The 27,982-nt window shown below is 35.3% G+C and overlaps 2 protein-coding genes and 1 non-coding gene across 3 annotated transcripts; 1 reads left to right on the top strand and 2 right to left on the bottom strand.

The window, feature by feature from the left end:
* Positions 1-513: 513 nt before the first annotated feature.
* LOC145036169 (uncharacterized) lies at positions 514-1,014 on the bottom strand. The gene has a single exon (XM_078984637.1). It carries the CDS (start codon positions 1,012-1,014, stop codon positions 514-516), a length of 501 nt encoding a protein of 166 aa, XP_078840763.1.
* A 1,214-nt stretch (positions 1,015-2,228) lies between these two features.
* On the top strand, positions 2,229-2,335 carry LOC145037973 (small nucleolar RNA R71). Its single transcript, XR_013679081.1, has one exon. It is a non-coding gene; the product is annotated as a small nucleolar RNA R71 (small nucleolar RNA).
* A 22,031-nt stretch (positions 2,336-24,366) lies between these two features.
* On the bottom strand, positions 24,367-26,439 carry LOC145037480 (pentatricopeptide repeat-containing protein At5g59600-like). The gene has a single exon (XM_078986154.1). The coding sequence runs from the start codon at positions 26,116-26,118 to the stop codon at positions 24,523-24,525; it is 1,596 nt and encodes a 531-aa protein (XP_078842280.1). The 5' UTR covers positions 26,119-26,439; the 3' UTR covers positions 24,367-24,522.
* Positions 26,440-27,982: the final 1,543 nt, after the last annotated feature.

The raw sequence follows: 27,982 nt of genomic DNA, 5'->3' as shown, positions 1-27,982 counted from the left end.
TTTTTCCATTCAGAGGATTTTTAGATGATGAAGTAATCAAATTTCCTAAAAACTTAAAAAAATGCAAACACTAAAAAGAAAAGAAAATGCAAACCAAACTCGGGTTGCCTCCCGAGAAGCGCTTCTTTTTCATGGATTCGTGAGCTGGACTTCGTGCCTCCTATGTTGAGCTGTCAGAGGAGTCCATCACCACCTGGACCTTCTGTTCTTTCCATCACCTCTTCTATGCTTGAACTTGTCTAATGTACGCCTTCTTCGAATTCTCCTTTTTAGCTTTCACTTCATCTACATCGAGCTTGCGTTTGATCCCTTTAGTCTCTAATTTTTCATCACTCTTATTAAGCTCGCTAGGAATCTTTTCTTCCTTCAGTACTGGACTTGTCTCCTTGGAAGTAGCCTCGTCTTCATCAGTCGACAATTCATCGCTTTCCTCACTCATTAAAGTTGTTGGTTTTGTGTAGGTAATGACTTCAATGAAGAACGGGGGGATGCTCTCAGTTTGGTGCATTTGACTTAATGAAATGTCTTGATTTCTTCCTCCATGAGCTTTTCTAATTCTTCAACTTCATTATCTTCATCAATATTAAACACCTCTCCTTCAACATCATCTCCTTGAAATCCATCTTGTACTCCAAAATCTTCCTCATCGTCACCAACCCTCAATGTAAGCTTGGATTCACGAACATCAACTAAAGCTCTAGCAGTATTTAGCAAGGGGTGACCAAGAATGATTAGGACATTTACATCCTCCTTCATATCTATAATCACAAAGTCAACTAGGAAAACAAATTTCCCAATTTTAACAAGGATGTCTTCTACAATTCCCCTCGGGTGCGTCACCGAACGATTGGCCATGTGGATGGTCATCTTTGTAGCCTTCATTTCCTGAATATTCAGCTTTTGATAGAATGAATATAGCATCAAATTTATGCTAGCCCCAGAACCGGCTAAAGCATAGGTCTTCAAATTGTTACCAAACTCACATGGAAGAGTGAGTCGTCCGGGATCTCCCATCTTCTTAGGTATCTCTCCCAATACAACTTTTGAACTTTGTTCACTAAGAATTACTTTAGAGTTCTTATTTAATTGTTACGAGTGTCTATAATATCTTGTAGGAACTTCACGTATTCTGGAATTTTTGAAAGTGAATCGATAAAAAGGGTATTAATAGGAATACCCTTTATTTGTTGAATAAACTCCAGATGTTCCCTTTCCAGTGGACTGAGATGTGCTCGAAACATAAACGAAAAAGGCGGTCCATAAGCTGGAACGGATACTGAATTTTTTTGTGCAGACCGAGCCCACGTTGTGAGCATGGCGGGCTTACGACGTGAGTTTGGTGTTTCGGCAACATTTTCATTTTCGAGCTTCAACTTCTTTGGCTTTGGTCCAGATGGATTTGGCTCCACCTCTAGTGCTTCTAAGAACTCAGAGATGGCCTCTTCTTCAGTATCAATCATCATAACATGGGGTTGAGCATTCTTTTTGGGAAATTGTGAGGATAATTTTTTGCTCACCAAAGTAGTTAGTTAGCCAACTTGGACTTCTAGATTATGAATCGATGCTTGATGATTTCTTAATAAGGCTTGCTGGTCAATCATCATTGTGTGTTGTTATTCATCATTTTCATGTGTTCCTTTAGCAATGCATCAGTATCATCATGCCTTTTCTTGGAGGCCTCCATAAATTGGGTCAAAATATTTTCCAAGTCTACTTTCTTCTCGGCTGGTGGTTGCTCTTTTTGGGAGAAGCCTCGACCTGTCTGCTTGAATTTCTCCTCCTTTTGTTTCTTTTATTCATCATAAGGCAGCCACTCCTTCTTTGGTTTCCTCTAGTCTTCATCATACTTGTCCCCACTCGAGTAGCAAACTTGAGCCTTCTTGTTCCCATATTCATCCAAATGGTAATCCTTAGTCAAGTGTGGCCCACTGATTCTCTCACATCCAACTCTTATTGCATGAATTGATTGGTCCATTTGGGTCAATGTCGGGTCCATAGTATTGAGCATCGCCATCATAGCAGCCATCTCTTCAGAATGTGCACACCCGCTGCTTTTTTCTCCATCTTGTCTTGGGTTATGGTACTCATGAGAGTGTTTTGCGAATTCTTCAACTAAATCCTTGATCTCCCTTGGATTTTTATTTGTCAGTGGCCCTTGAGAATCAAGTAGTTGCCTTGTCATAACATTGACCCCATCATAGAAAATACACATCTCTTGTTGAACTTTAGGATCATGTAGAGGACAATTCCTTAACAATCCCTTGTAACGCTCCTATGCCTTGTATAGTGACTCCCCCGGTGGTTGCTCAAAGTTGGCTATTGCCTTCTTGAGTTTAGCTATCTTTGATGGTGGGCAAAATTGGTCCAAAAATTGTTCGTGCATCTGAGCCCAAGTAGTGATTGTACCAGGTGGAAGTTCTTTTAACCAATCTTTACCAGCTCCCTTAAAAGTAACTGGAAGCATCCTTAGCAAGATGGTATCTCTATTAACATTCGGGACATTGAAATAATATGCATTGTCATTAACCTCTTCTAGATGCTTGATAGCATCCTCATGATCGTTTCCATAAAATGGAACATCCTTAAGTGCATTAAGGATGTTTCCCATTAGCTTGAATGTGGCAGTGGCAGGAATCGCGGGTTGTACTAACCCTGGGCCAACATCGTCTCGAATTCGCTTCCTGTAAGCTCCCATTGACATTTCTTCAATGTTTTCCATCTCGTTTCTTGGCTCGTTCTCGGGTTCACTAGTATAAAGTTCAAACTAGGTCTCGGAGTCGTACCCGGATTCAGTTGGGATAGGTATTTGATCTAAGCTTTCAACCATGCTCTTGTTCTTTGAAGATGAACTCGACTCTTCTGTTTTCTTCCCCGACTACTTTGAGAACACTGACTTGAATTCTTGTAAAGGTGTCTTCTTTGGTGTTTGATCTTCTTTCATGTTCTTATCCTTTTTTTTTAAGAGCCGACTCTGGATCTTCAAGTGGTGGCACCAAAGGTGTGTTAGAGCCTTTGGTCATGAACTCCTTCAAAATAAACAAAATAAAAACATAAAACTGAACAAAAACTAAATAAAACTTGCTACTGACTGGACACCACGACGTGGTAAAGGTTAGCACCTCGTGTTGTCGTAGAAAACTAACAGAAAAGAAAAAATGAAGAAAACGTAAAATCTATTGAACTCACGTCGTGAGTTAGGTACTGGAAAAAAATAAGCTGAAAAGTAACTTTTTGCAGGTTTTACCCCACAAAAGGATCGATTAATCTAAAGGAAATAAATAAACTATCAAATAAGTCGTTCCCCGGTAACGGCCCAAAAACTTGATGCGTGCAAATAACTACACCTAATTTTATATTTATAACCTAACTAACTTAACTAACTAAATTGCACCTAGGCAGTGTACCTAGTCAAATTATAGAATATTTTGGGTAAGTCGGGTGTCGATCACATGGAACGGTTTTTGACTAGTTAACCTATCTACTATTAAATTAACCTAATTTCTAACAAAGTTAGGGGTTTTATCTGATTTTGCAAGACCGGGAAAACTTAACTCTTAACTCAAATTTAATTATAAACAAACACTTCTATTAGTTCGAATCAACTTTCCCTCAATGGTTTATAAATTAGATATGATGATTAATGTTGGTTACCAATTAATAAAGTATTAGCAATTCAATTCCAAATTTACTAATATTCAATTAATTCATGTAAATCAATGTATGTTCACACATTAGTTAACACATAATTAATTACTTAATGGATTGGAGCTATGTAAGATTGATTTGCAAAACACAATTATATTCATAATTTGTATTCTCTAGCACATCCTAATTTAATGATTCAACTGCTTAACTAAGATTGGTTTGATCCTAGCTCTAATAATTTAATGCTCACTAAATTACCAGGTATTCTAGTTCATGCATATTAATAATCACTAAGCTACACAGAACAAGAATTGAAAGCAATCAAGTACTAAATCAAACATGCTAGGTAAAAATCAATCAACACAAGTCATAACCAACTAGTAAATCAAATCTAAAATATCAAATCCATGAGTTCAAACTTCATCTAGCTAACATAAGTAACTAGATTTAGCTGGACATCCTAGCAATCAAACTAACAAGATTCATATTCATAAGCATATTGAAAAGTACCAAATCTAACACAAAATATGAGCTACTATTCTCCTTTGGTGTTGAAAGCCAATTCCAGAACTTCTCCTTCTCTAAAATCGTCTCCAGGAACTCCTTCAATCAGTCAAAAGTCCCTCAAGTCGTGATGGAAAAGGGTTTTTATTATTTCCGATTTTTCCAATCTCACGTCGTGAGCCAATAAGCCTCACATCGTGAATGCGAGATTAACGTATTCGACAAGGATTCTTCTTTCATCCGGTGCATATCTTCTAGAATACTCCACTCACGTCATGAGTACACGTTTTGCTGAGGTTTTTTTATTCTTCTTTCCTTCAAGCCTCCAAAGTTCCATGTTTTGTCAACTTTAGTCCCTCTCTTCGAAAATGCTTCTATTTGGCTGCAAAGTATAATTTAACCTTATAAGTACCAATATTCTATGCAAATAACCAAATTATTAGTAAATTGTTAATAAATATTGCCTAAAACATGTATAAATATGGCAATATCAGGGCCAAAGTGCACTGAAACTAAAAGTATACTTTAAAATCTACAAGTATTTTTACAAGAAGTATACAAGTATGCATACGTACAAGAGGCTATAACATAGTAAGAACCACATAAAAGTATTTAGGGCAAGTTGGACACTACAATTAAACCTGGATAGTTATGTAATCAAATGTGGGGCCAATATAACCTGATCAACTATATTTGTCCAAGATATGACCAACTTGTGTTTGATAGTGATTGTGGTGTGCAACAAGTCTAAAACTCACCAAATTCTATACTAATGAAAACACATAGTTAAAATATTATAGGAGTGTTTTATGATTCTATAACACTGCATAAGTAGTACTAACACTCACAAATGAAAGACTTGCAATTCCTTGTTATTGTTAGTAGCTATCATTATAGGTCTCTATTATCGTTGTAGGATTAAGATATATCTTGCTCGAAAATATTCAATTCATGATCGTATATGAGGCTTATCGTCATTTTCCCCTTGTATCTTCTTAGAGAAAAGATGCCTCCCAGAAAGTGACCCAACAATAAAACCGATACGATACCGGGAGACGTAAATAGTGAACTTACGATGAAGGACTTTTTAACCTTACAAATCTAAACAAAATTTGTAGTATATGTTAAACCGAGAACATACAAAAAAAAAAAAAAAAAGAACGCCCAAATCTGACTTCGTATGAGGAAGTTATGAATTTTCTAAGATTTGGCTTAGCGGTGCATAGCCCGAAACTCGAATTTTAGATCAAGCGGTTTTTGGCCTATGCGACCTAAATGAGAATTGAATATCTCATTAATAGGAACTCAAAGTTAAAAAGACATACGAAAACAGAGTCTGTATGTAGAAGTTATGAATTTTACGCGGACATTTAACAGTATAATCTCCTCATACTGTTAAATTTAAGATCGGTGAGAATTAGCCAACAGAGTCAAAATTAAAGTTGTAGATCTTATTTTTGCTTATGCGTGAATATAAAGAACGTCAAAAACGGAGGTCGTATGTGAAAGTTACAGATTTTAGAAGTTGAGAGTGTGTTGTGCGAAAATGGGTGATGTGACACAATCTTGGCCATTGCTTTCTCCCCAAGTCTTCCCACTAGATGGTGACATGTGGCACCAAGTTCAACCATTTTTCACTCTATAAATAGAACCTCACCCACCCTTATTTTCTTCATATCTTTCCCATTCTTTCTTCTCTTTACTCTCTCTCTAGAACCTCTCTCTAGTCCCAAAACCCCCCGAAAAGCCTAGGGAACCTCCGTAGCACAAGGCGTAAGCCCCGAAATGCTCGAAGGCTCTGAGAGGAAGAACATTTCGGCTTGAGAACGCTGCTCCAAGCAAAGCCCGATTTTCTATAAAACCCGCTGTAAGTGAGCTACGCCTATGCTATTTTTAATATAGCTTTTATTTAATTATAGTAACGCTATTAGGAACTTATAATAAGTACTTGGGCTATTATTATGGATTATATAAGTATTGTTTAACGCTTTTATAATAGTAATAATAGCTAGACTATTAATTAGTTTTGGCGAATAATAGATTAAACTCTAGTGGTTATAATACTAGGTTTCGTCGAAGGAAATTATTTTTTTTAAGAAGCAAAGTGTTGTCTGAGTTCGGAATCACCACCTTTTCAAGTGAGTGCATGGTCCCTTTCATCTTACACATAGATACGAAGTATTTAATATAAATTACGCGCTATGTGTGCATATTGTCTGAATACTTGTTGTCTATGTTGGGTGAAATATTTTTATACACGTTTTAAATGATTTAAATTGTATATGTATTTTATATCTACAAAACATGTTGGGTAAAACATGGGTAGATGTAATAGTTGCTGTGTGACCAAATAAAATAATGAGAGGCCTCGATATAAATGTTATTGATGATCCAATCATCTAGCGGAGTATAGATGACGACCATAGACTATTCTAGACATTCCAGTGGAACGCTAGCAGGCTTGCAACTTGTAGGTGTTTATTTGAACTGTGTGCTCACCAGCAGTAATCCATCCTCCACATGGTTGCCTTATTTGACATGAATTGTTGAGGAACCCCTGCAGCATGTGTTGTCACCCCGATGAAAGTCCTTAGACTAGGTGTCACACCCCAAAACCGAGAACAGCGGCAACGTTCTAGGCGAAGGACGTCATGTAAAGTATCACAACAAAGTATAATAGTAAAAAAGTAAACAACATCATCCATTACATTAAATATGAATTTTAATACAAGTGTGTTATGTAGTATATAAAATACCAAAACATAAATCAAAATATAAGATGAGTCTTCAATGCGCTCCATCTTCTCAAAAGCTGGCATCGGTACCTGTCTACTGATGACCTGAGAATACAAGTTATTTTGAAAGAGTTTATCAGCATTAAAGCTGGTGAGTTCATAATTATTTAGTGTCTATGTTTGTATCAAAATGTTTGAACCGTTGTTTAAAGTATGAGTTTGTAAACGTTTGTAGTAAAAGTATGTGAATGTTTGTAAGTGTTTGTAAAAGTTTGTAACTCCTAGAAAATCCTATATTTTCTACTAAAAGTAGTCTTCTACCAAGTGTGTAATTTTTCCCAAGTGTAACTATCTTTATCAAAATATAGTTTATACATTAATGTTTAGGTGAAGAGATCACCAAATAAATGTAACGGTTAAATTAATGTAGTACTGTAGTGTTGTATTATAGGAACTACTGTTGTACTAATTACCTTAAACCAGATTTATATCAAGGTATTATGTGATTAATTGTACCATAGTATCGATTGGAAAACACGACAATGTAAGTCGTCAAAAGGTATGACATTTGGCACCCGAAGACCTGTAGGTCCCGCTATAGCTAGTAGCAAGGTGTAGGATAGTCAATCCAGTATAGATCTATACGCAAACTCACGCTCTCCCTCCAGGAGATTCTGGTCACAACTCGGGCCATGACAATGAAGGCATGCCCCGATACAGTGGATCACATTTATGTTAAAGTATACTTGTATATGTAATGTATTGTTTCTCATCATAGTATCATTGTATATGTTCTCATCATAGTATAGCTGTATATGTTCTCATCATAGTATAGTTGTATATGTTCTTATCATAGTATAGTTGTATATGTTCTCATCATAGTATAGTTGCATATGTTCTCATCATAGTAATAAGTAATGACTCATGAATGAACTGACTCTTGTATGCTTCATTGAACTAGAAGTAGTAAGTAGTATAACTCTAAACTATACCTATTATAGTTTATTAGTAAACTTGTTTGCATGATTGAATGTACTGAACTGAGATAAAAGTCTTCATATATATACATATATACATAATATATAACTAAGGATTCAACGACACTCGGACAAACAACCGGGTACTTTAATACCACAACCAAACAAGGACAGGAAGTAAAGTGGGTTATCTCTCCTAAGTCCTTCAAACCTTATTTATATGACTATATATGTAATAGACATGGTTTTAACAATATGTAAGTTTCAAAACTGTACAAGAATGGTTTAAGTATACAAAAGTGAATTTGATAAAGAGTTTGATATGTAAAATAGTTTGATAAACAGTTTGAAGTCATTTGTTTGGTAAAACAATTTAAAGTATGAAAATCCATTTGTATGTTAGTTATTAATCACATGTGATTGACATAATAACTAATCATGATTCAACTTGTATTCCTCCCCCCTCCCCCATAAAGAATTTATAAACATTTAAAAACATTTAAAAGGTTAATTAAGGGGTATGAACTCACCTGTAGTGAGTGGTTTGGATGAACGGATGGTATAGGATGCTGAGTGTCAAGTGAAGACTTGAGCACACACACAGATCCTATTTATCATATAATAACAGATATATGTATCTCATTAGTCATTTAACAACTATTTAACTAAGTTAAGACACCCTAGGATATGGAAAAACACTTTAATTCAAGTGCTAGAAGTACCAAGGGTTGCATCTAAGGGTTGTATAGTCACTTAAGGGAATTTTCAGTCCAAGTGGTATGTTTCTTGTGGTTTTTGGTCCATATGGCTTTCGGTCCAAGAGGTTTTTGGTCCAAAGTTTGGCCGAAAACTCTTGTTCTTTGATGCATAATGTGATTTCCAAGGGCTTTCAATAAGTAAATAAGTGTTCTAGACTCAATACTAAGCATTAAGAAGGCTTAAAGTCATAAAGACAACTTTCTTTAGGGTTTTCGGTTTAGGGAGACGCACTAACCGAAAACCCCTTTTGTTCTTGGAAAAATGACGGTTTTAAGGCTCTAAATTAAGTATCCTTACTAGATAACAAGTATAGGAGATAGATACTTACAATATGGAAGCAAAGAATGAGATTTTTGGCCCAAAACACTAGTGTGTGTTCTTGGTGTAACTAAGAACACTTGAAGATCTACATAATTGGAATGATTTCATGGATGAAATCATATAAAAACACTTGAATATGGGAGGAATCAACTAGACAGGGTAAGAAACACTTACATTTTACAGATCTAGAAGGAAAAATCGGACGATACTTGAGAGGATTTCGGTCCTTGTTCTTGAAAGAGTGAAAAAGTGAAAAATATGGCTAAGTGTCATATATATACGCATGGGGGTTTTCGGCCCAAATAGTGTTTGGACCGAAAACTCCTAACTCTTGGAGTTTTTGCTAAAATGATGCAAAATGAACTTAGGGTATCCTCTCTCTCCTGTTATTCCTTGAAGTACTAAGCTTTTAAAACATTTAAACTGACCCCCAAAATGATTAATAGATAGCAGGAAGAGTTCCGATTTCTATTGAAATGGATGATTATTCAGAATAGAAATTTCGGGTTGTCACACTAGGTCCCTTGTGTTAGATGTTTTAGGGATGTAAAGTGAGGATAACGGGAATAGGTAATCGGGTTTGTTTGGTTTGATAAAGTTAATAAACTTATTTATTGTGGGTTGAAAACCCTATGTACTCACCAGGTTTCCCAACCTGACCCACTCAGTTTATTTATATCACAGGTGTTGATATGAAGTCACATTACACTGAAAGATTAAGGAGATATAAATCACTAGTGATAATGAATGTAATTCTGTTTATGCTTATGTTTCTGTATTGACGATGACATCCCAAATGTTTTAAAATGAATAAAAATATTTTTCTTCGAAAATGCTTTGATAACGTATTTATCATGTTTTACTGGGAACAATCCGCAACATTTTTATTAAAAGAGGTACTCTGATTTTTATAAATCATAAACAAAATCAGTCTACTCTGGCCGTGAAAATAGGGATGTCACAGTTGGTATCAGAGCATTAGTTTAAGTGAACTAGGAATATGGATTTATTTCTCGACTTAAACTTATAATGCTAAGCGATGATCGTGAGGAGTGTGTCAAAAATATTTTAGGAAGTACACCAAAATAGACACAAGCACTAGCTTAATTAGGGAACAATCCTAAAATGCTTTTATGTGCTAAATGATTTGTGATGCTTTATGCTATCGTTTGATCGGATCTATGGTCTGTTTCCTGTTGGGTATTATTCAAACAATCCTATGTCTGCATGTAAACCTAGAGTTGGATCTATGTTATTGCTATTAGTTATACAGCATTATGAACACATAAAGAAACCTAGTATGCTTCTAGAAATTTCGAAAATCACAAAGAAGGATGAAATACATACCTCTTGTTGTTATATTGTAATAACAATTTAAATCTTGAATCTTCTTGTCTTTGAAAGAAAGTACCACAAGTGTAGTACATCTAATGGCTCACAACACCAAGAGCAAATGGAGAGGCAAGATAGAGAGGGGAGGTATGAAATTAGGCTCTAGAAATCCTAGATATCAAGTCGTGGACGAATTTCATATGCCAAGGGGTGTTTATATAGGTTCAGGGATTAGGGTTTCAGTCCTTATCCTTATCTGATTACTTGCCCACCAAGCAGTCCAAAGGATAATCCTAGAAACCTTATCATGGACGAATTATAAGGCCTTATCCTCTTGAATTCATCCACCCTATCCTATAGGGTATCCATTGCACTACTTTGCAACTATCACATAATTACAGTTCAACCCCCTAGTTTAGTTAACTTCTTTTAATCACAAAATTAATTCTTAATTAATTCTTGACCAATGTTAACTAAATAAATATGATTTCTCCTTTAATATATTATTCATATAATATATTAATAAACCATAATAACCTCTTTCTCTATTATTTCTCCGGTTAAGTTGCTTTGGTGAAGGCAACCCAAATGGACCATGCACAACCGGGTCAAGTACTTACCAAACATGGTTACAGGCTTAGACACTAATCCAACAATCTCCCACTTAGATAAGTCTAGTAACCATAAATGCAAGTACAATCCAATTAGCAATCATAACTCTCAAAGATGCTGTCGAACTCTGATCTTATCAATAATCTATCCTTTAGATAAGGGATCATATATTCCTCCATTCTAGATATCGTATAGATGTGAGACATGGATTGAAATCATTCTCTCAGTCTATGTGTTGTTTCCCGATTTCCGATTTATGAAGGCTAGGACTAATTGAACAAATCAAATTAGCCCTAGCCCGGCCGAGCATTTACGTTTGTAATCACTAAATCATCGAGTGGCCCACAGATATCGCTTTTATCCCACTTTGGGTAAAAGGAACGGATAAACTTCGACTCAATGCTCGCTTCCACTCACTCACCAAATCACACACAAGAATATGTTTTATAACACCAAGTTACTGGCGCGTTTACATATTATCAATGTGCAACTAACTCACAAGATACAACTCACACATCTCCGTTTCAAGAAAATAAGATATTATCGTCTCACCAATCGCTTGTGATAAAATCCATGAAGCGATCCAAGTAAGAGTGGGTTTAATCCAATTCTCAAATCATATTCTTAAGCACTCATGAATGTTGCAGCAAACCTTTGCCATGTTTAATACACTTTAAACAATCTACACACCAATTCACGACAATCTTCTTTCATACCTACTCCCAAAGTATGAGTGACTGTGGAACATTCGAATAATTTGATTATTCTAAAATAATTTAATTCTTCAGGAAGTCAAAACATGCAAAGTGAAACACAATAATAATACTAATCCTATATGGACTCAAACTTTTGAGTATAAATAAAACACCTTTTATTTATCAGCATATTGATTACTCATTATTTGTTGTTTCGGGTAATCAACTTATTACTTGAATTATAACTACAGTTGTCCCATGCTCTTAGCATGCACACAATGTTTTCCTATGGTCCTAACTTTGTGAAATAAATTAATTAAACACATTTTCAATCATACTCATTTCATAACTCCCAATCCTTACCACAAGTGTAAGAATACCAAATTCTTGCTACTTATAGAATATGCTAGATTCTAACATTTTATGCAACGATCCTTTCGTAATGTCATAGCGCCAAGGTCACAAGACTTTACTAATGAAATTACAAAGTCCTCTATTAGAAATTGTTTCAAGACAATTCCATAGATACGAAGTCTCATATTCAATGTACATTCCTTTGAACATCCTTTTTGCATAAAAGTTTCTAATCTAGACATATAGATTCTTAACATCCAACTCCAAATATAGAAACATTTCTATATTTGCCATATGACAACTCATTATTAATAGAATCATATCTAATAATAATAATGTCAATATGGTTCATCCAATACTATACTTCCAACTACTCACAAGCAACCAATCCTTAGTGAACCTTAGATTGTCCTTTGATAGTTGTTTAACAAACTTAGTCATGTCCAATTCTAGTCATTTTTCCTTCTTAATGCCCTAGGCATTCGAAATTTTTTAGAACGGTCAATTATTACAACATATGTGATCGATCCAATACTCAAAGCGTATGGAACACTAAGCATAATGTCTTACATGAAGACATGACACTTTATCAGTCTTTTGCCATTATATTTCTATTTGCCATGTTCTCAAAACTCAAATTAAGAAAAGGATGTCGTAATCATAATCGAATTTTGAGAATGCATATCATATATTTGACTAAATTTGATTGAAATTTCTCGATCTAAGTACTTAGATTGCGAAACGAAGTATACAATTCTCTCCCTCAATTATAGCAAAACAACTTTTCAACATCGCAACTTTGTGAATTGAAACCTTTTGTTTTCTATATTAATATTGCTAACTTGCAACCTGCCATAATTATCATGCTCCCACTATCATAATGATTATATTCATACCAACATAACACTTATGCTCCCATTAGCTTTATCATGTATTCAGAAATCAGCTGAACTTCAAGAAAACAATGCTTATTGAATTTCTTAAGTTCATATTTCGAATACTAGATACTTCGATAAGACTTTATCTAAGCTTCTCAACCTGATACACCTTTCCTTCGACAACTCATATGTGTGTTTCTAAACGATTCTAGAACTCATAACAATAAGTCTAAAAATGTTCAGATCCATTTGCCTTTTCCCATAATTCGAACTATGAAGAGGGATGAGGTAATCATAGTTGAATTTGAGAAATCCAAATTACACAATGCTATCTTCAAAATCTTACTTAGTGAAAGCGTTTCCTCACAATCATTTTCATGAAGGAGAGAAACCTTATGACACTTAGATTTTTATTGTGTATGTGCTCTTATCCATGTGAATTTTTCATAACCATAATCACAAGGTAATGTTAGTGACAGATCCAAACTCTTATGTACAAAACTTGTTCGTTCTTGATTTCTTGCCATCTAGGGTCCCACCATTTCTTCCAAATTATTTGAGCATCTCACCCCTACTTTTCAATGTACTTTGCATTGATCAAGGTGCCTAGCTCCTATGCAGTCCATTGAGAACTCGTAGAACTTACATGCATAGTTAACTAAACTGGAATGACACAAAAACAAGTATATGTCAACACGATAGCGTACGAACCTCAAGTCGTGTGCTAGTGATTATTGATTAGGTTTATTCTTGATTAGTTCTTGAAAACTATTCACGATCATTTAGACTCCCACTTACCTCTTGACATATATGATTCTCTTGTCAAGAAGCATTCCTTGACAAAACAAATATTCAAGAGTTAGCGTGAAATTCTATCAAGACTAACACTCAACTTAATTTGTTCTAGTTGGTCTTTGTCTTTTTCAAGACATCACAACTTACAAATTTCAAATGTGTAGGAATAAGAAAACTTTCTCTATTACACATTTAAGTGTTATAAACCTACTTAAAATGTTTCACTCGATGTCACAATCTTAATTCGATATTCGAACGAAGTATGATTCATCTTAATGTCTTAACCACTATAGCAATTCTTGATTCTTCTTCTTAGCCAAACTAGTGTTCTTAGAGGATGAACTGTAATATGGTTCTTTACTATTACTAAGACGATCATAAAACTTGATATAGAAGTACTCTCCCTTCCTTTTATATTGGAGAAACTTCTTATCTCTGTGCCTCATTGATCTTCTTATTCATTCTGCCATTCATTGAAACTTTTCAATAATTTTGGAATTATACTTAATCTTGTAAGCATAACCACATTTACTAAGACTTTAGTAAATCATGACGAATAATCTTATTGTTATTTATGGTAGAGTTGACTAGCACACGACACTGTGTACCGGACCTTCTAGTCCTTCACGAGACTTTTTGTGAAGGAATTAGTCTTAAAATTTCTAAGTATCATGATTTCCATACATCACATGATTCAAATCATATGATTCCAATATTCTGTCCAATTGAAACTTGGGCGATGGGAATCTTTCCTTACTTAAAAAACTACCATAAATAATATAACCATGAATCTCATCCACTTAATATTCCTTATAATAGAAACACATAGACATCAATTCTCATAATTGCCATCACAATGAAATATAAATAAGACAAAATCAAAATTTATTTTATTGCAGAAAAATATATCCTTAGAACGCAAATGAAAACTATGCTATTACATATCCCTAAGCAATCTATCATAACTCTAAGCAGCAACTTAAAATCCAATCATCGAATCCATGCGATCGTAATCCATTTCTTCGTGATCAGACTCAGCTTGCTCCGTCCATTAAGCTTCCTTTCTTTTCTTCGATCCTTTAGAACACCAAATGTAGTCTTATCACATCATGTTATTAAGAATCTCCAAATAGGAACTTAATGGAGTTAGATAGTGGATTTTTTGAAGTAGAGTCATACATCTTGACTCTCCCATCTCTTATATCTCTCAGTTAGTAAAGGCAGCTTCGTAACCAATGCCCTTTCTTTTTGGCAGTAGAAACATATGGATTCTTCTGGAATGGTACACGGGTGTAACATCTGGATATCCAGGAATGGAAATTTGAGTATTTTATTATGGGATATGAAGAGACTCGGTGAGTTGATGCCTCAACTCGTTGAGTAGGATCGCGACTTGGTGACCTGTTTAATGAAGGGACTCGACGAGTCGGGTATCTAGACTCGCCGAGTCAGTGCTGTTAAGGAAAACCCTAATTGTCCAGGTTTGAGACCTATTTAAAGGACCTTATAGCCCTCTTGTGCGGCTACCAGTCCAAAGAGAGATACCCTAGAGACCTGGAGCAAAGAGTGAGAGAGATAAAGCCATTTTAAGCATTCTTGGTGTGATTTTGTAAGGGAGAAGTAATTTCCAGCAAAGGGAGGTCAGGGGATTTGTTGAATCAGAGTTCCTGAGCTTGTATCTTCATTGTAGAGGTATAAAATCGAATTCCCTTTTCTATTTTGAGTGAGATTGGTGATTTTAGGGTTATCTACACCTTCATATGGCTTGTAGTGATGAGTATAGGGTCCCTTTGTGTGAGAGATCCTAGATCTGGACCCATAGAGGTCCATAAGGCCTTATTTTGTATGCTTTATGTTGGTTCATTGAGAGAATGATACTTTGATGCCATTCCTGGAGCCATTTCTCCAAGGAAAGCCTTGTGAGCTTTGTATGTATGTCAAGCCTCGACCTTTACATGGTTATTGGTCGTAGGGAAGCCAGATCTATGGATTAGAGGAACAGATCTGACCTTAGAAGGTCAAATCTGTGTTGACATGGGAGCAACTCGTCGAGTCCATGGGGAGACTCGACGAGTCGAGTCGGGTTGCCCCACGATTCGAATCCAGAGGAAACCCGTCGAGTGGAAGGTTCACTCGACGAGTCGAGTGAGGCCTTGGAAGAGTCAGAAGACACGCATGGACTCGACGAGTCTGGTCAGAGTTAATCGTTGACTTGAGTTGACTTTTGTTGACTTTTAGGGTTTGGTCAACAATTGGTCATGTGGACCATTTAAAGGGTAAAATGGTCTTTTTAGCCTTCTTAGAGGACATAGAATGGATTATTCTAGCCTGGAGAGCCGTTATCGATTGAGATAATTGTTTATGTGTTTAGGTAGAGGCTAGATCAGTGTATACGCGTGCGAGATTAGCAGAGACATCTGAGGTGAGTCTTCTCACTATACTTTACCTTGAGTGGTAACTAGAGTTATGTGACAGAGTATCTTGTATGCTATTTATGTGATGTGTTGCACTGCATTATTTCATTGTGATTTATGTTATGGGTATTCCAGAGTTTACAGAGTTAGGACCGGAAGGTCCATAGAGTTAGGACTAGAGGGTCCACAGAGTTAGGACCATAGGGTCCACAGAGTTAGGGCTAGAGGGCCCACAGAGTTATAGCCTCGAGTGGCTAGTATGTGTTATATGTGGTATTTTGGGGAACTCACTAAGCTTCATGCTTATAGTGTTTTGTGCTATGTGTTTCAGGTTTTCTCAGGATCAAAGGACGGCACCGGCTCGATTGTACATACCAGAGGAAGAGTTATGTTTTTGAGGATCCTGGATTATTCTTTGATTGAATATGGAATTTCGTTTGTAATCTAACAAAAATGAGATTTTTGCAAAAAGTGTTTTATGAATTTAGCGATTTTGAATGAAATTTTAGTTTTAAAAAATTATGGTGTTACAACGGGACTATCTCAGACTCAACCTTTCTCTTGATTAGAGAAAACTATTCTGGACTTCCAATGTTGCCATTTCCTATAGAAGGTGGGGATATTGATTTATCAGAAAAAATTTGCTCGAATAGTGCGCAAAATCATTTCTGATTCAACAACAATAAGCAAATGTGTCAAATCAATAAGGGTTATGTTGTGGTCCATCATATAGTACTCTCTAACGAACTTACCATATGATTCGGGAAGTCACTGAAAAACCAAGGCAACAACTAACTTCCTTGAGACATCGACACCTAATAATCTTGTCAATGCGTGACTTCATCTTTAAGACGTATGTACACACAAACTTTCCATCTTTGTGTCTTATTGCCAATAGGGCTTGAGTGACCTTGAACTTTTCAAGTTTTTAAACATGTGGGTCAGGGAGAATTATTGGAGGAGGTGGAGAAATGAAGCATGATTTCCATTTCCACAATCTAATCGTGGAACATCATCTTCATGTGGAAAACCTTTTCCAACGGATTTAGGAAGACCATAGTTATCAGACTTTGACATCTATGAAGCGGGAGAAAATTCAATTTAAGTTGATTGAGTCCTTAAAAAAACACCCAAATGAGATATTAAGGTCAGGATCCAACACAACATCCTACAAATTGGAAGAGGGATGTCGTAATCCAACTTGCAGAACATTTGAAGGTAAGTGAATGACGATTCACTAATTTTCCACCATGAAAAATGAAAAAATGAATTTAAATTTTAAATGTATTGAAAACTCCTAGATCTTTTGAGATTCGTTGAACTTTTCAATGACATGTTTAAATCTCGATATGCCCCTCGATTTGTTACTGGGATGCCGAGGATCACAAAACAGGGTGTGAATAACCATGCAAATATACATGGTGCCTCCAATGTTACAGTCACCTATTCAATGTGTTGGTTAACCACACACGCTCCATTGAACTATGACAATCATCGAGTCACCCTTTGCCACCTTTGCATAGAACCCAATTAGTGTTCCGATTAACCACACATGCTCCACTAACGTCTTAGCAAGGGTACAAAGTGTAATTTCATGGAATTGCATCAATTCACTTTTACCTAAAGTAACTAAGATTGGGAATTTTGTAAAACATTTAGCTACTTTATTTTTCATTATATTTTTAATAAGGAGAGGGTTTGCCCTATCCTACCCGTTTGGATAACGACCCTCCACCAATTAAGGAAGCGGTGGGTGAGAGTGGACACCCATTAAACAACCATAGGTCATAACCTTATACCCCCCTTATAGATCAGCTTCGTGAATGAGGCCTACTAACGGTAAGACTAACATTTAAGTTATACATATATAATATTAGACTTTTAATGTTATACATAGTATAAGGTTGTATTTTATTCTTTTAAAATACTAGGTGGTTTAAATATTATAAATTACACTTTTAATTTAATTAACTATAAACCATATCATTATGGATTTATTAACTCTCTTTTAATTATACACTTAATTAATTTAATAAAATCATAAGGGTGTAATTTGAACTCTTCAAAATTAGGGTTTTAGATTTTAGACTTTCAAAATTAAACTTTTAATCAAACAATTTAAATTCCAAAACTTGAGGGAAAGTTTTGAAACTTTTCAAAACAATTAGGTTTTAATTATATTTAAAATTTTCGAAAAATCAAGCTTTTTAATTTTTAAAACATTGATTTAATAATTATCAAAAATTAAACAATTAATTTGAATTATTAAATCTTGGAGGATATCTATTAAATTAAACAATTAATTTAACCTAATCCCCTAAAATGCGAAATTATGGGATGGGATAATTCAAAATCTTTAATTACCAAATTTAAACACTTAAAAGATAATTACAAGATATGACATTATCCAAATCCCTAGAATTTAGGACCTAATCTTGGGGAAGGAGGCAATTTCGAAATTCAAGGGTTGGCTAACCTTAGAATTCGAAATCTTGGAGGCTAAGGAAACAGTTTGGGAAACCCTAACCAAATTTTGAAATTTAAGGCTTATGAACCCTAAATTCGAAAATCATGCCTTCAGGGTTTATTGGCTATAAACCTCAATATGTCAAATTCATACTTTTGTATAGAAAACTAACTGAAAACAAAAACCAATGTCTCTGATACCACTGTTGGGTATTATACAAACAATGCTATGTGTGCACGCAACCCTAGAGTTGGATCTATGTTATCACTATTAGTTATACAACATTATGAACACATAAGGAAACCTAGTATGCTTCTAGCAATTTCGAAAATCATAAAGAAGGATGAAATACATATTTCTTGTTGTTATATTGTAATAACAACTTAAATCTTGAATCTTCTTGTCTTTGAAAGCAAGTACCACAAGTGTAGTACCTCTAATGGCTCACAAACACCAAGAGCAAATGAAGAGGCAAGAGAGAGAGGGGAGGTATGAAATTCAGCTCTAGAAACCCTAGATATTAAGTCATGGATGAGTTGGATCTATGTTATCACTATTAGTTATACAACATTATGAACACATAAGGAAACCTAGTATGCTTCTAGCAATTTCGAAAATCACAAAGAAGGATGAAATACATACCTCTTGTTGTTATATTGTAATAACAACTTAAATCTTGAATCTTCTTGTCTTTGAAAGCAAGTACCACAAGTGTAGTACCTCTAATGGCTCACAAACACCAAGAGCAAATGGAGAGGAAAGAGAGAGAGGGGATGTATGAAATTCGGCTCTAGAAACCCTAGATATCAAGTCATGGATGAATTGCATATGCCAAGTGGTGTTTATATAGGTGCATGGATTAGGGTTTCAATCCTTATCCTTATCTGATTACTTGTCCACCAAGCATTCCAAAGGATAACCCTAGAAACCTTATCATGGACGAATTCTAAGGCCTTATCCCCTTGAATTCGTCCACCCTATCCTATAGGGCATCCATTGCCCTACTTTGCAACTATCACATAATTACAATTCAGCCCCCTAGTTTAGTTAACTTATTTTGATCACAAAATTAATTCTTGACCAATGTTAACTAAATAAATATGGTTTCTCCTTTAATATATTATTCATATAATATATTAATAAACCATAATAAACTCTTTCTCTATTATTTCTCCAGTCAAGTTGCTTTGGTGAAGGCAACCCAAAAGGACCAGATCTGGAAATTTTATGTGGTCAGGTTTCTAAACGTTTAATTACGATATTAGAACTGACATGTAACTTTTTGGAGTAATACGGATGAATACGCATCTAAATCTTCCTTTATCTATATTCTCGTATCGATACACCGAATGCCTGCTTTGGTGTATAGAATGTCATGATAGGGACTCATAATAGACTGAGCAAATGGAGGAAATGAGAAGGCTTACGATAGTGAATGATACCTATTGGAAGATATTTTAAGAGTGATATCTTGCCTTTAGAATGCGTCTAATAAATAATACATCTACTATGGGAGAAGTTCACTTTCGATTAGAAGAAAGAAAGATTTTTGGTAGAATCCATGAAGTTATCCCATCGTCTAACATTTCCACCACCAACCGGGTTGAAACAGAATTGATGATTGAAGATACGCATGGAAGAAGTCCTAGTAGAGTCTAGAAAAATTTATATGATTTTTTGGACACATTTGTATGTGTTAAAATTATTTTTATGATAAAAACTTGGAGAACTGCGAGACAATACTTGAGACGAGTATGAGTAGGTGTGAATGATAGTACAGGCCTATACTACCGGAAGCACAAAACTCACGCTTGGATCAGGGAAAGTCACAAGGTTACCAAGAAGCTAGTAATTGTTACCGTTTTATTCAAATATTTCATTACCATCATTTTGATAATGACTAAGAGGATGATTGTTATTCCGACCCTAGTGGTCATATTGAACTGACTCCGACTACGATAAGTATGTTACGTGGTTTAGAGAACCAAGTTTGATGTAACATCTAACTTAAGTCGGAAGATTGAAATAAAAGATAATCAAAGCGATCGGTAGAGGTATCGCGATAGTTGCTTGTATCTAGAAATGCTACCTTTTAAGATGTGATTAGAACATGAAGAAATGTATAGTCTATTCTGAAAAACTCTAAGAGACCTGAGTTTAAGCGTGGGAACATACGATGATAAGTCATTAGAATATGACACATCATTCCATTTTAGTAATAAAATAACTTATCTTAAGTTTGTTAAGAAGAAGACGCAGTCTCCAGTAAGGATCGACATTGTGACTTGAAGGTCATAATTTGGAGTCTAACGTGAGATAGGGAGCAAGTGCAAGATCGAGCACCACCTGCAATCAGGAAGTCTTAGAGTTAGATATTCGTTCGAAGAAACATCAAAGTTATGGTTATTACTTAGGATGAAGAGATAATATATGGAGTAATCATGTGAGCCATGTTTCGTTGATGATTCCGGGACGTAATCATCCTAAAGGGGAGATAATTGTAACGTCCATAGATCCGGGCTAGTCAATTTAGAGATAATAGGGGTCGAAAACGACTTTTTGACAAAATATTATTTAGAATAAATAATCTTAACCATTTTTTATAATACTTCTCAAGGGTTCCATACATATAAAGAACGTTGAAATCCGAGTTATAACGAAGAAGTTATGGTTCGTCGAAGTTTTACGGCAAAACCAGCACGACACCGAGAGACGTAAATAGTGAAATTATGATGGAGGACTTTTTAGCCTTAGAAATCTAAACAAAAGTTGTAGTATACGTTAAACCGAGAACATACAAAAAAAACGCCCAAATATGACTTCGTATGAGGAATTTATGAATTTTCTAAGATTTGGCTTAACAGTGCACAGCCCAAAACTCGAATTTTAGATCGAGCGGTTTTTGGCCTATGCGACCTAAATGAGAATTGAATATCTTATTAATAGAAACTCAAAGGTAAAAAGACATACGAAAACAGAGTCCGTATGTAGAAGTTATGAATTTTAAGAAGCAAAGTGTTGTCTGAGTTCGGAATCACCACATTTTCAAGTGAGTGCATGGTCCCTTTCATCTTACACATAGATATGAAGTATTTAATATAAATTATGTGCTATGTGTGCATATTGTCTGAATACTTGCTGTCTATGTTGGGTGAAATATTTTTATACACGTTTTAAATTATTTAAATTGTATATGTATTTTATATCTATAAAACGTGTTGGGTAAAACATGGGTAGATGTAATAGTTGGTGTGTGACCAAATAAAATAATGAGAGGCCTCGATATAGATGTTATTGATGATCCAATCATCTAGCGGAGTATAGATGACGACCACGGACTATTCTAGACAGTCCAGTGGAACGCTAACAGGCTCGCAACCTATAGGTGTTTATTTGAACTGTGTACTCACCAGCAGTACTCCATCATCTACATGATTGCCTTATTTGACATAAATTGCTGAGGAACCCCTGAAGCATGTGTTAGCACCCCGATGAAAGTCCTTAGACTAGGTCCATTGTGTTAGATATTTTAGGGACGTAAAGTGAGGATAACGGGAACGGGTAATCAAGTTTGTTTGGTTTGATAAAGTTAATAAACTTATTTATTGTGGGTTGAAAACCCTATGTACTCACCAAGTTTCTCAACCCGACTCACTCAGTTTATTTATATCACAGGTGTTGATATGAAGTCACATTACACTGAAATATTAAGGAGATATAAATCACTAGTAATAATGAATGTAAGTTCTGTTTATGCTTATGTTTCTGTATTGACGATGACATCTCAAATGTTTTAAAATGAATAAAAATACTTTTCTTCGGAAATGCTTTGATAATGTATTTATCATGTTTTGCTGGGATCAAATTCCGCAACATTTTTTTAAAATATATACTATGATTTTTATAAATCATAAACAAAATCGGTCTTTTCTGGCCGTGAAAATAGGGATGTCACAATAACCCTACAGGGGTCAACCTTGGTCAAAGTCAAGTCAAGGTCACAGTCAACATCAAAGTCAAAGTTAAAGTCAACACTCCGAGTTGACTCAACTCGTTGAGTTGTCCTTCAACTTGGCGAGTTCCCATAAACAACAAAAGCGTGATAATACAACCCACTAACATACTTATCTGATGTCCCAAGGTGAGCAAACCACGTAAAGTTGGAAACGTTACGTTCATGCATGCTAGAAACATCCTCAAATGTCCATTTTTGGCTTCACAATGGACATATTGCATAAATGGGACATGGAGGCCATTAACGTTTGCAACTTTAAGCCTCAATAGGCCATATAAGGGTTAGATCTATCCCATCAACCCCTGGAAACCCCTTCTCTTCGGACCTTTTTGATCAAAGCCCCAAAACTCAAGCTAAAACTTCAAGAAAGAGATCTAATAAGCTATAGGTCAAGGTGACAACTTTATACCTCAAAGATGTAGCTCTTGATGAAGGGTTTCTGGATCTAGAGTCACTCCTCCAAGCTAGGTTCTTCCCTCTTCAATTTTCCTTCAAGAATCACCAACAAATGCTCCTTATGAACTCACGACACTCAAGAATGGCCTTAGGGTTTTGATGTTAGGGTTTTGGATGATGGAGGCTGGAAATGAGGCCAAACCCTAGAGCTTAAGTTGTTTAAATAGGGTGCAAAACCCCGAATTTAGGGTTTCTCAAACAGCGACCAACTGGTCGATTTGGTCCTTCCAACTCGTCGAGTTGATCTTTGAATATGCGTGTGACTTAAAATTCATACTCAACGAGTCGACCTTTCAAAAAGAGGTTTTATTTTTCATAATTAGCCTTCTAGATTTCGGGTGTTACAACCGATGTTTGAACTTGTTGAATCGGAAATCCGTCACCATACTGGTTCAACTAAAAAACTGATTTTTAAAACATTTTATCTATATGATTCTTCGTTCAATGTAAATAAATGCATCCCAAAAGTATATTTTGTATTTTCTCAAGTCATCTCTTCCTTTATGTTGTTTTCCAAACTCTAGCAACCTCATCTACCTATATATATATATATATATATATATATATATATATATATATATATATATATATATATATATATATATATATATATATATATATATGCTATCTTAAATTATTAATCAATTAAGTGTCATATATAATAATTAAGTGTGAAGTTATAAAACTTTTGAATTATAGTAGTTAATTATTGAAAAGTGAATAGTTATAGAGGTTTCATATGAATATGGTGAAAAAACTAATATATATATATATATATATATATATATATATATATATATATATATATATATATATATATATATATATATATATATATATATATATATATATATATTCGAAAGTAGATAAGATGACCATTTTTTATTTAATGATAACTTAGGATTCTATAAAACTTTTTCTTTTCAACTAAATAAAAGCCCAAAACTAAAACTTATTAATTACTGATTAAGAAAGCCTTTAATTAAGTAATAAACCTTTTATTTAATTAATTACAACTAACCAGTTATCACTTGATGAATAAATAACAAATAAACTCTTTTATTTTTATTTATTTAAGTTGGTAACTAATAAAAGACATATTCTATAAATATTTATTATTCATATGTTCCCTTTTATGTTATTAAGTGTGTGACCTGATAGATACACATAATAACAACACAACAATATTTATTTGTTCATTCCACATTAGTTCCAACAATCCTCATGTTCATATATATTGTTATTTGGGTCATTATGATCTTATTAAGGGTGATTTCTTCTTCTTTAGCAATGGTCACATTGGATTTATTTAGCAACCACCTACGAATTCAGTTTCTTTACTGTTATTAAGGAACTAAAAATTAATATTAGTATAAATAGGACTTCTACAAACCAAACAATTTAAAAAAAAGGCAATAAAATCCCTTAAAATAAATTTAAAAACCGCAACTCAAATATTCGGCCCAAATGAAGTTACATACCTATTTCTTTATGAATCAACTTGATAACAAAAATGCCAATATGGAAACAAATTTCATTTCCACCTTATATAAAAATCAAAATTTACATATTATCAAACAAATAACTAAACCCATGTTCCTTTTTCACCCCATACACCTTCATAACTTCTCTTAACCTCTCAACTTTTTCCCATTCTCCTTCACCCGCATAAACATTACACAAACCAACAAACCCTCCTGGCCTCTTCACCACCTCCTCCCTCATCTTTTTAGCCAAATCTCCCCTATCATACACCACACACCCATTCAACAAAGCCCCAACCATGGAATCAGTGATTCCGACACCCAATTCCTGCATCAAATCATACGCCATTTCCATCTTCCCTGACCTACAAAGCATATCCACAACACAACCGTAATGTTCATCCCTAATCTTGACCTTTTGACTTTCTTTGACCCGCTTAAAGATCGCCAAACCTTTCTCCACATATCCACCATGGCTACACGAAGCAAGAACACAAGTCAACGTGATTTGATTCGGGTCAACTCCTTCTTCTTCCATTTTGTGGAATAGTTCAATAGCTGAATCGATAATCCCGTGTTTCCCATAGCATCCAATCATTGCATTCCATGAAGCGATGTTCTTGGAGCTTGTGGTGTCGAACACTTTTCTTGCTAATTTAACACACCCACATTTGGAATACATGTCAATTAAGGCACTTGAAATGAAAGGATTTGTATGCATATTTGTTTTCAAGATTTGGCTATGGATTTCTCTCCCGGAATTCACCGAGCCCATGGATGTGATTGCAGGGAGGATTCCGGTGATGGTTATAGGATTGGGTTTGACTTTGGCTACCAACATTTGGTTGAATAATTCCATGGCTTTGATGGTTTGTTGACTTTGAACAAAGCCAGAAATCATGGTGTTCCATGTAACCACATCAGGAATCAAACCGGTTTTGGTCATTTTAGAGAATGTGGTGAATGCTCCATCACAGTCTCCAATTCTAGCATATCCAGTTATCAATGCATTCCATGTGAATTCGTTAGGTTCTAATCCTGTTAATATCATCTTGTAGAATAGTGATTGTGATTCTTGGAGTTGCCCGGAATTGGAATAGGCAGAAATCATGTTCGTCCAAGAAATGATGTCTGGTTGAGACATTTTATCGAACAGTTGGCGGGCGTAAAGTAGGGAGTCACATTTGCAGTACATTTCGATCAAGGAGTTGACGACAGATGAATTGGCGTGATGCCCGAATTTGTATGTCGCAGAATGAACCTCTTTACCCTTGTTTGGATCACTCAAACCGACGCAACATTTCAATAGGAACTGAAAAGTGTAGCTATTAGGAACAAGATTTTTTGATTGTTGAAGTAAAGAGAAGTAGTTTATAGCTTCTTTGAAAAACCCATTGAATGTCAAAGCCGAAATCATCCAATTGTAAGCAAAAACATTAAGGTTTTCAGTGATTTGAAACATGGAATGAGCGGAAGTGAAACAGCCACAGTTTGCGTAAACACCTACCAACTTTGAATGTAGAGAAAGAGAATTCATGTCAACGCCTGAAGTTAAGATGAGGGCATGGATTTGCTTGCATGGTGTTAAAGATTTTGATTTCAAACATTTTTGTAATAAGGTGGCGAAATGATGTGGAGAAAAGGGGTTATGATTTACAAGGAACGGGTATTTCATTCTATGAAACAATAGCTGGGAAGTTGAGGATTGCAAAAAGAGATATACTGAATTATATTTGGGTCGTGCTATAATAATAAGGCTGAACGAAGAGAACACCGCCTCTGGCGCTCGCTAGGGGAGTCGCCACCGGAGACTCGTCACTACTCACTATGCTGGCGAGAAGATAGAGAAGGTGAGAAACCAAGGTGATTGGTCCGTCAAATTTGTTCATCAATTCAAGCTACACAAATAATACTCCCGAGCTGTCGGCATTAACCAGGTTTTGCACTTTGATAAATGATAATCCTTCTTTTCTTTGTATTATAGAAAACACATCAAATTTTTGTTATTTTTCTGAAAGTATTGAGGAACAACGATATATATATATATATATATATATATATATATATATATATATATATATATATATATATATATATATATATATATATATATATATATATATATATATATATATATATATATATATATATATATATATATATATATATATATATATATATATCGAAGGAAAATGACTCTCGAGGGTAATTAACTTTTGCGTTTGTACTCATTTGGTTTTTTTTTTTTTTTGTATTCAATATACCATCGAACTTGTTGTTGGTGTTTACCATAGCCCTTTTGACCGGCTTTTGACCTGTGATAGCCGGTCAAAGGGTTATGGTGAACACAAACAACAAGTTCGATGATATATTGAGTACAAAAAAAAGGAAAGGGACCAAATGAGAACAAACGCAGCAGTTGGTTACCCTCCTGATTCATTTTCCCTTTACTCATTTACAACAAATCCCACATCATCTCCTACTGATATTAATGACTTTTTGAGATTCATTCTTGCTTCTCTTCAAAACATAACCTACGAAAGAACATTATTCATGCATGTACAACTTTGTAATGCACTTGAATATTTATTAGGGGAATATTGACTAAGCAGACGAATTTCATGACTACATTTACATTTTGTAACACTAAAAAATTTAAGCCAAATTTAAACTTTCAAAAACACGTCGAATTCGTCAAAACATTACAACTTTGTTTTCAAAATACATTTATATCATAGTTTTCCCAGAAACATAACACAATAGGAGGAGCTGTACGATCATGCTTTTGCCTTGCTGCGATCCCCTGAGGTACCTGAAACAATAAACTGAAACTGTAAGCCCGAGAGCTTAGTGAGTTACCCCCAAAATACCGATACACATACAGTCCACATAACTGTGTCACACGTTAACATATCGTAACAAACTGAGCAAAAAAGCACATAACGGGTCCACAGCTTTACAGACTGGAATACCCCTGGGCCCACAGTGTGAGTATGGAATACCTACCGGGCCCTCAGCTCACATCTGGATTGCTACCGAGCCCTCAGTACGCGTCTGGAATGCCTACCGGGCCCTCAGCTCGTATCTGGAATGCCCCCTAGTCCTCAGTATGAGTCTGGAATGCTTACCGGGCCCTCAGATCATATCTGGAATACTCTAGGGTTTGTTGGCTACCGCACGGAGCAGTACAGCCTGAACCCATCCCACATAACATATCACATGTAACAGATAATGCACATACCGGAAATCAATCAGTATCACAGGTAGTCCTACAGTCCTACCCTCAAGCGTATCAAACTAGCATGCATAACTAACTTCGAATCAACATAATACAACTACTAGGATATCATCTCCAATGGGCCGGCCTTGGTGCCTTAGACCCCCTTAGTATAGTGAGGATAACTCACCTCGCAACTGTCGTCGGAAATAAGATAACTCAACTCTCGGGTCCAACACAAACCCACCACCTAAAAGTACCACACAACCTTTTTCATAAATCTCCCAAGGGGGTCTAAGGCACCAAGGCCGGCCCATTGGAG

Source organism: Lactuca saligna, chromosome 3 (genome assembly GCF_052625555.1).
Source record: "Lactuca saligna cultivar CGN05327 chromosome 3, ASM5262555v1, whole genome shotgun sequence".
Lineage (NCBI taxonomy): Eukaryota > Viridiplantae > Streptophyta > Magnoliopsida > Asterales > Asteraceae > Lactuca > Lactuca saligna.
Note: the sequence above shows the minus strand (reverse complement) of the source record. Positions and strands in the feature narration are given on the sequence as shown.

What these genes read in the sequence shown, in the direction of transcription:
- LOC145037480 (XM_078986154.1), bottom strand. Translation starts at nt 26,118, where the DNA reads ATGAAATACCCGTTCCTTGTAAATCATAACCCCTTTTCTCCACATCAT.
- LOC145036169 (XM_078984637.1), bottom strand. Translation starts at nt 1,014, where the DNA reads ATGGGAGATCCCGGACGACTCACTCTTCCATGTGAGTTTGGTAACAAT.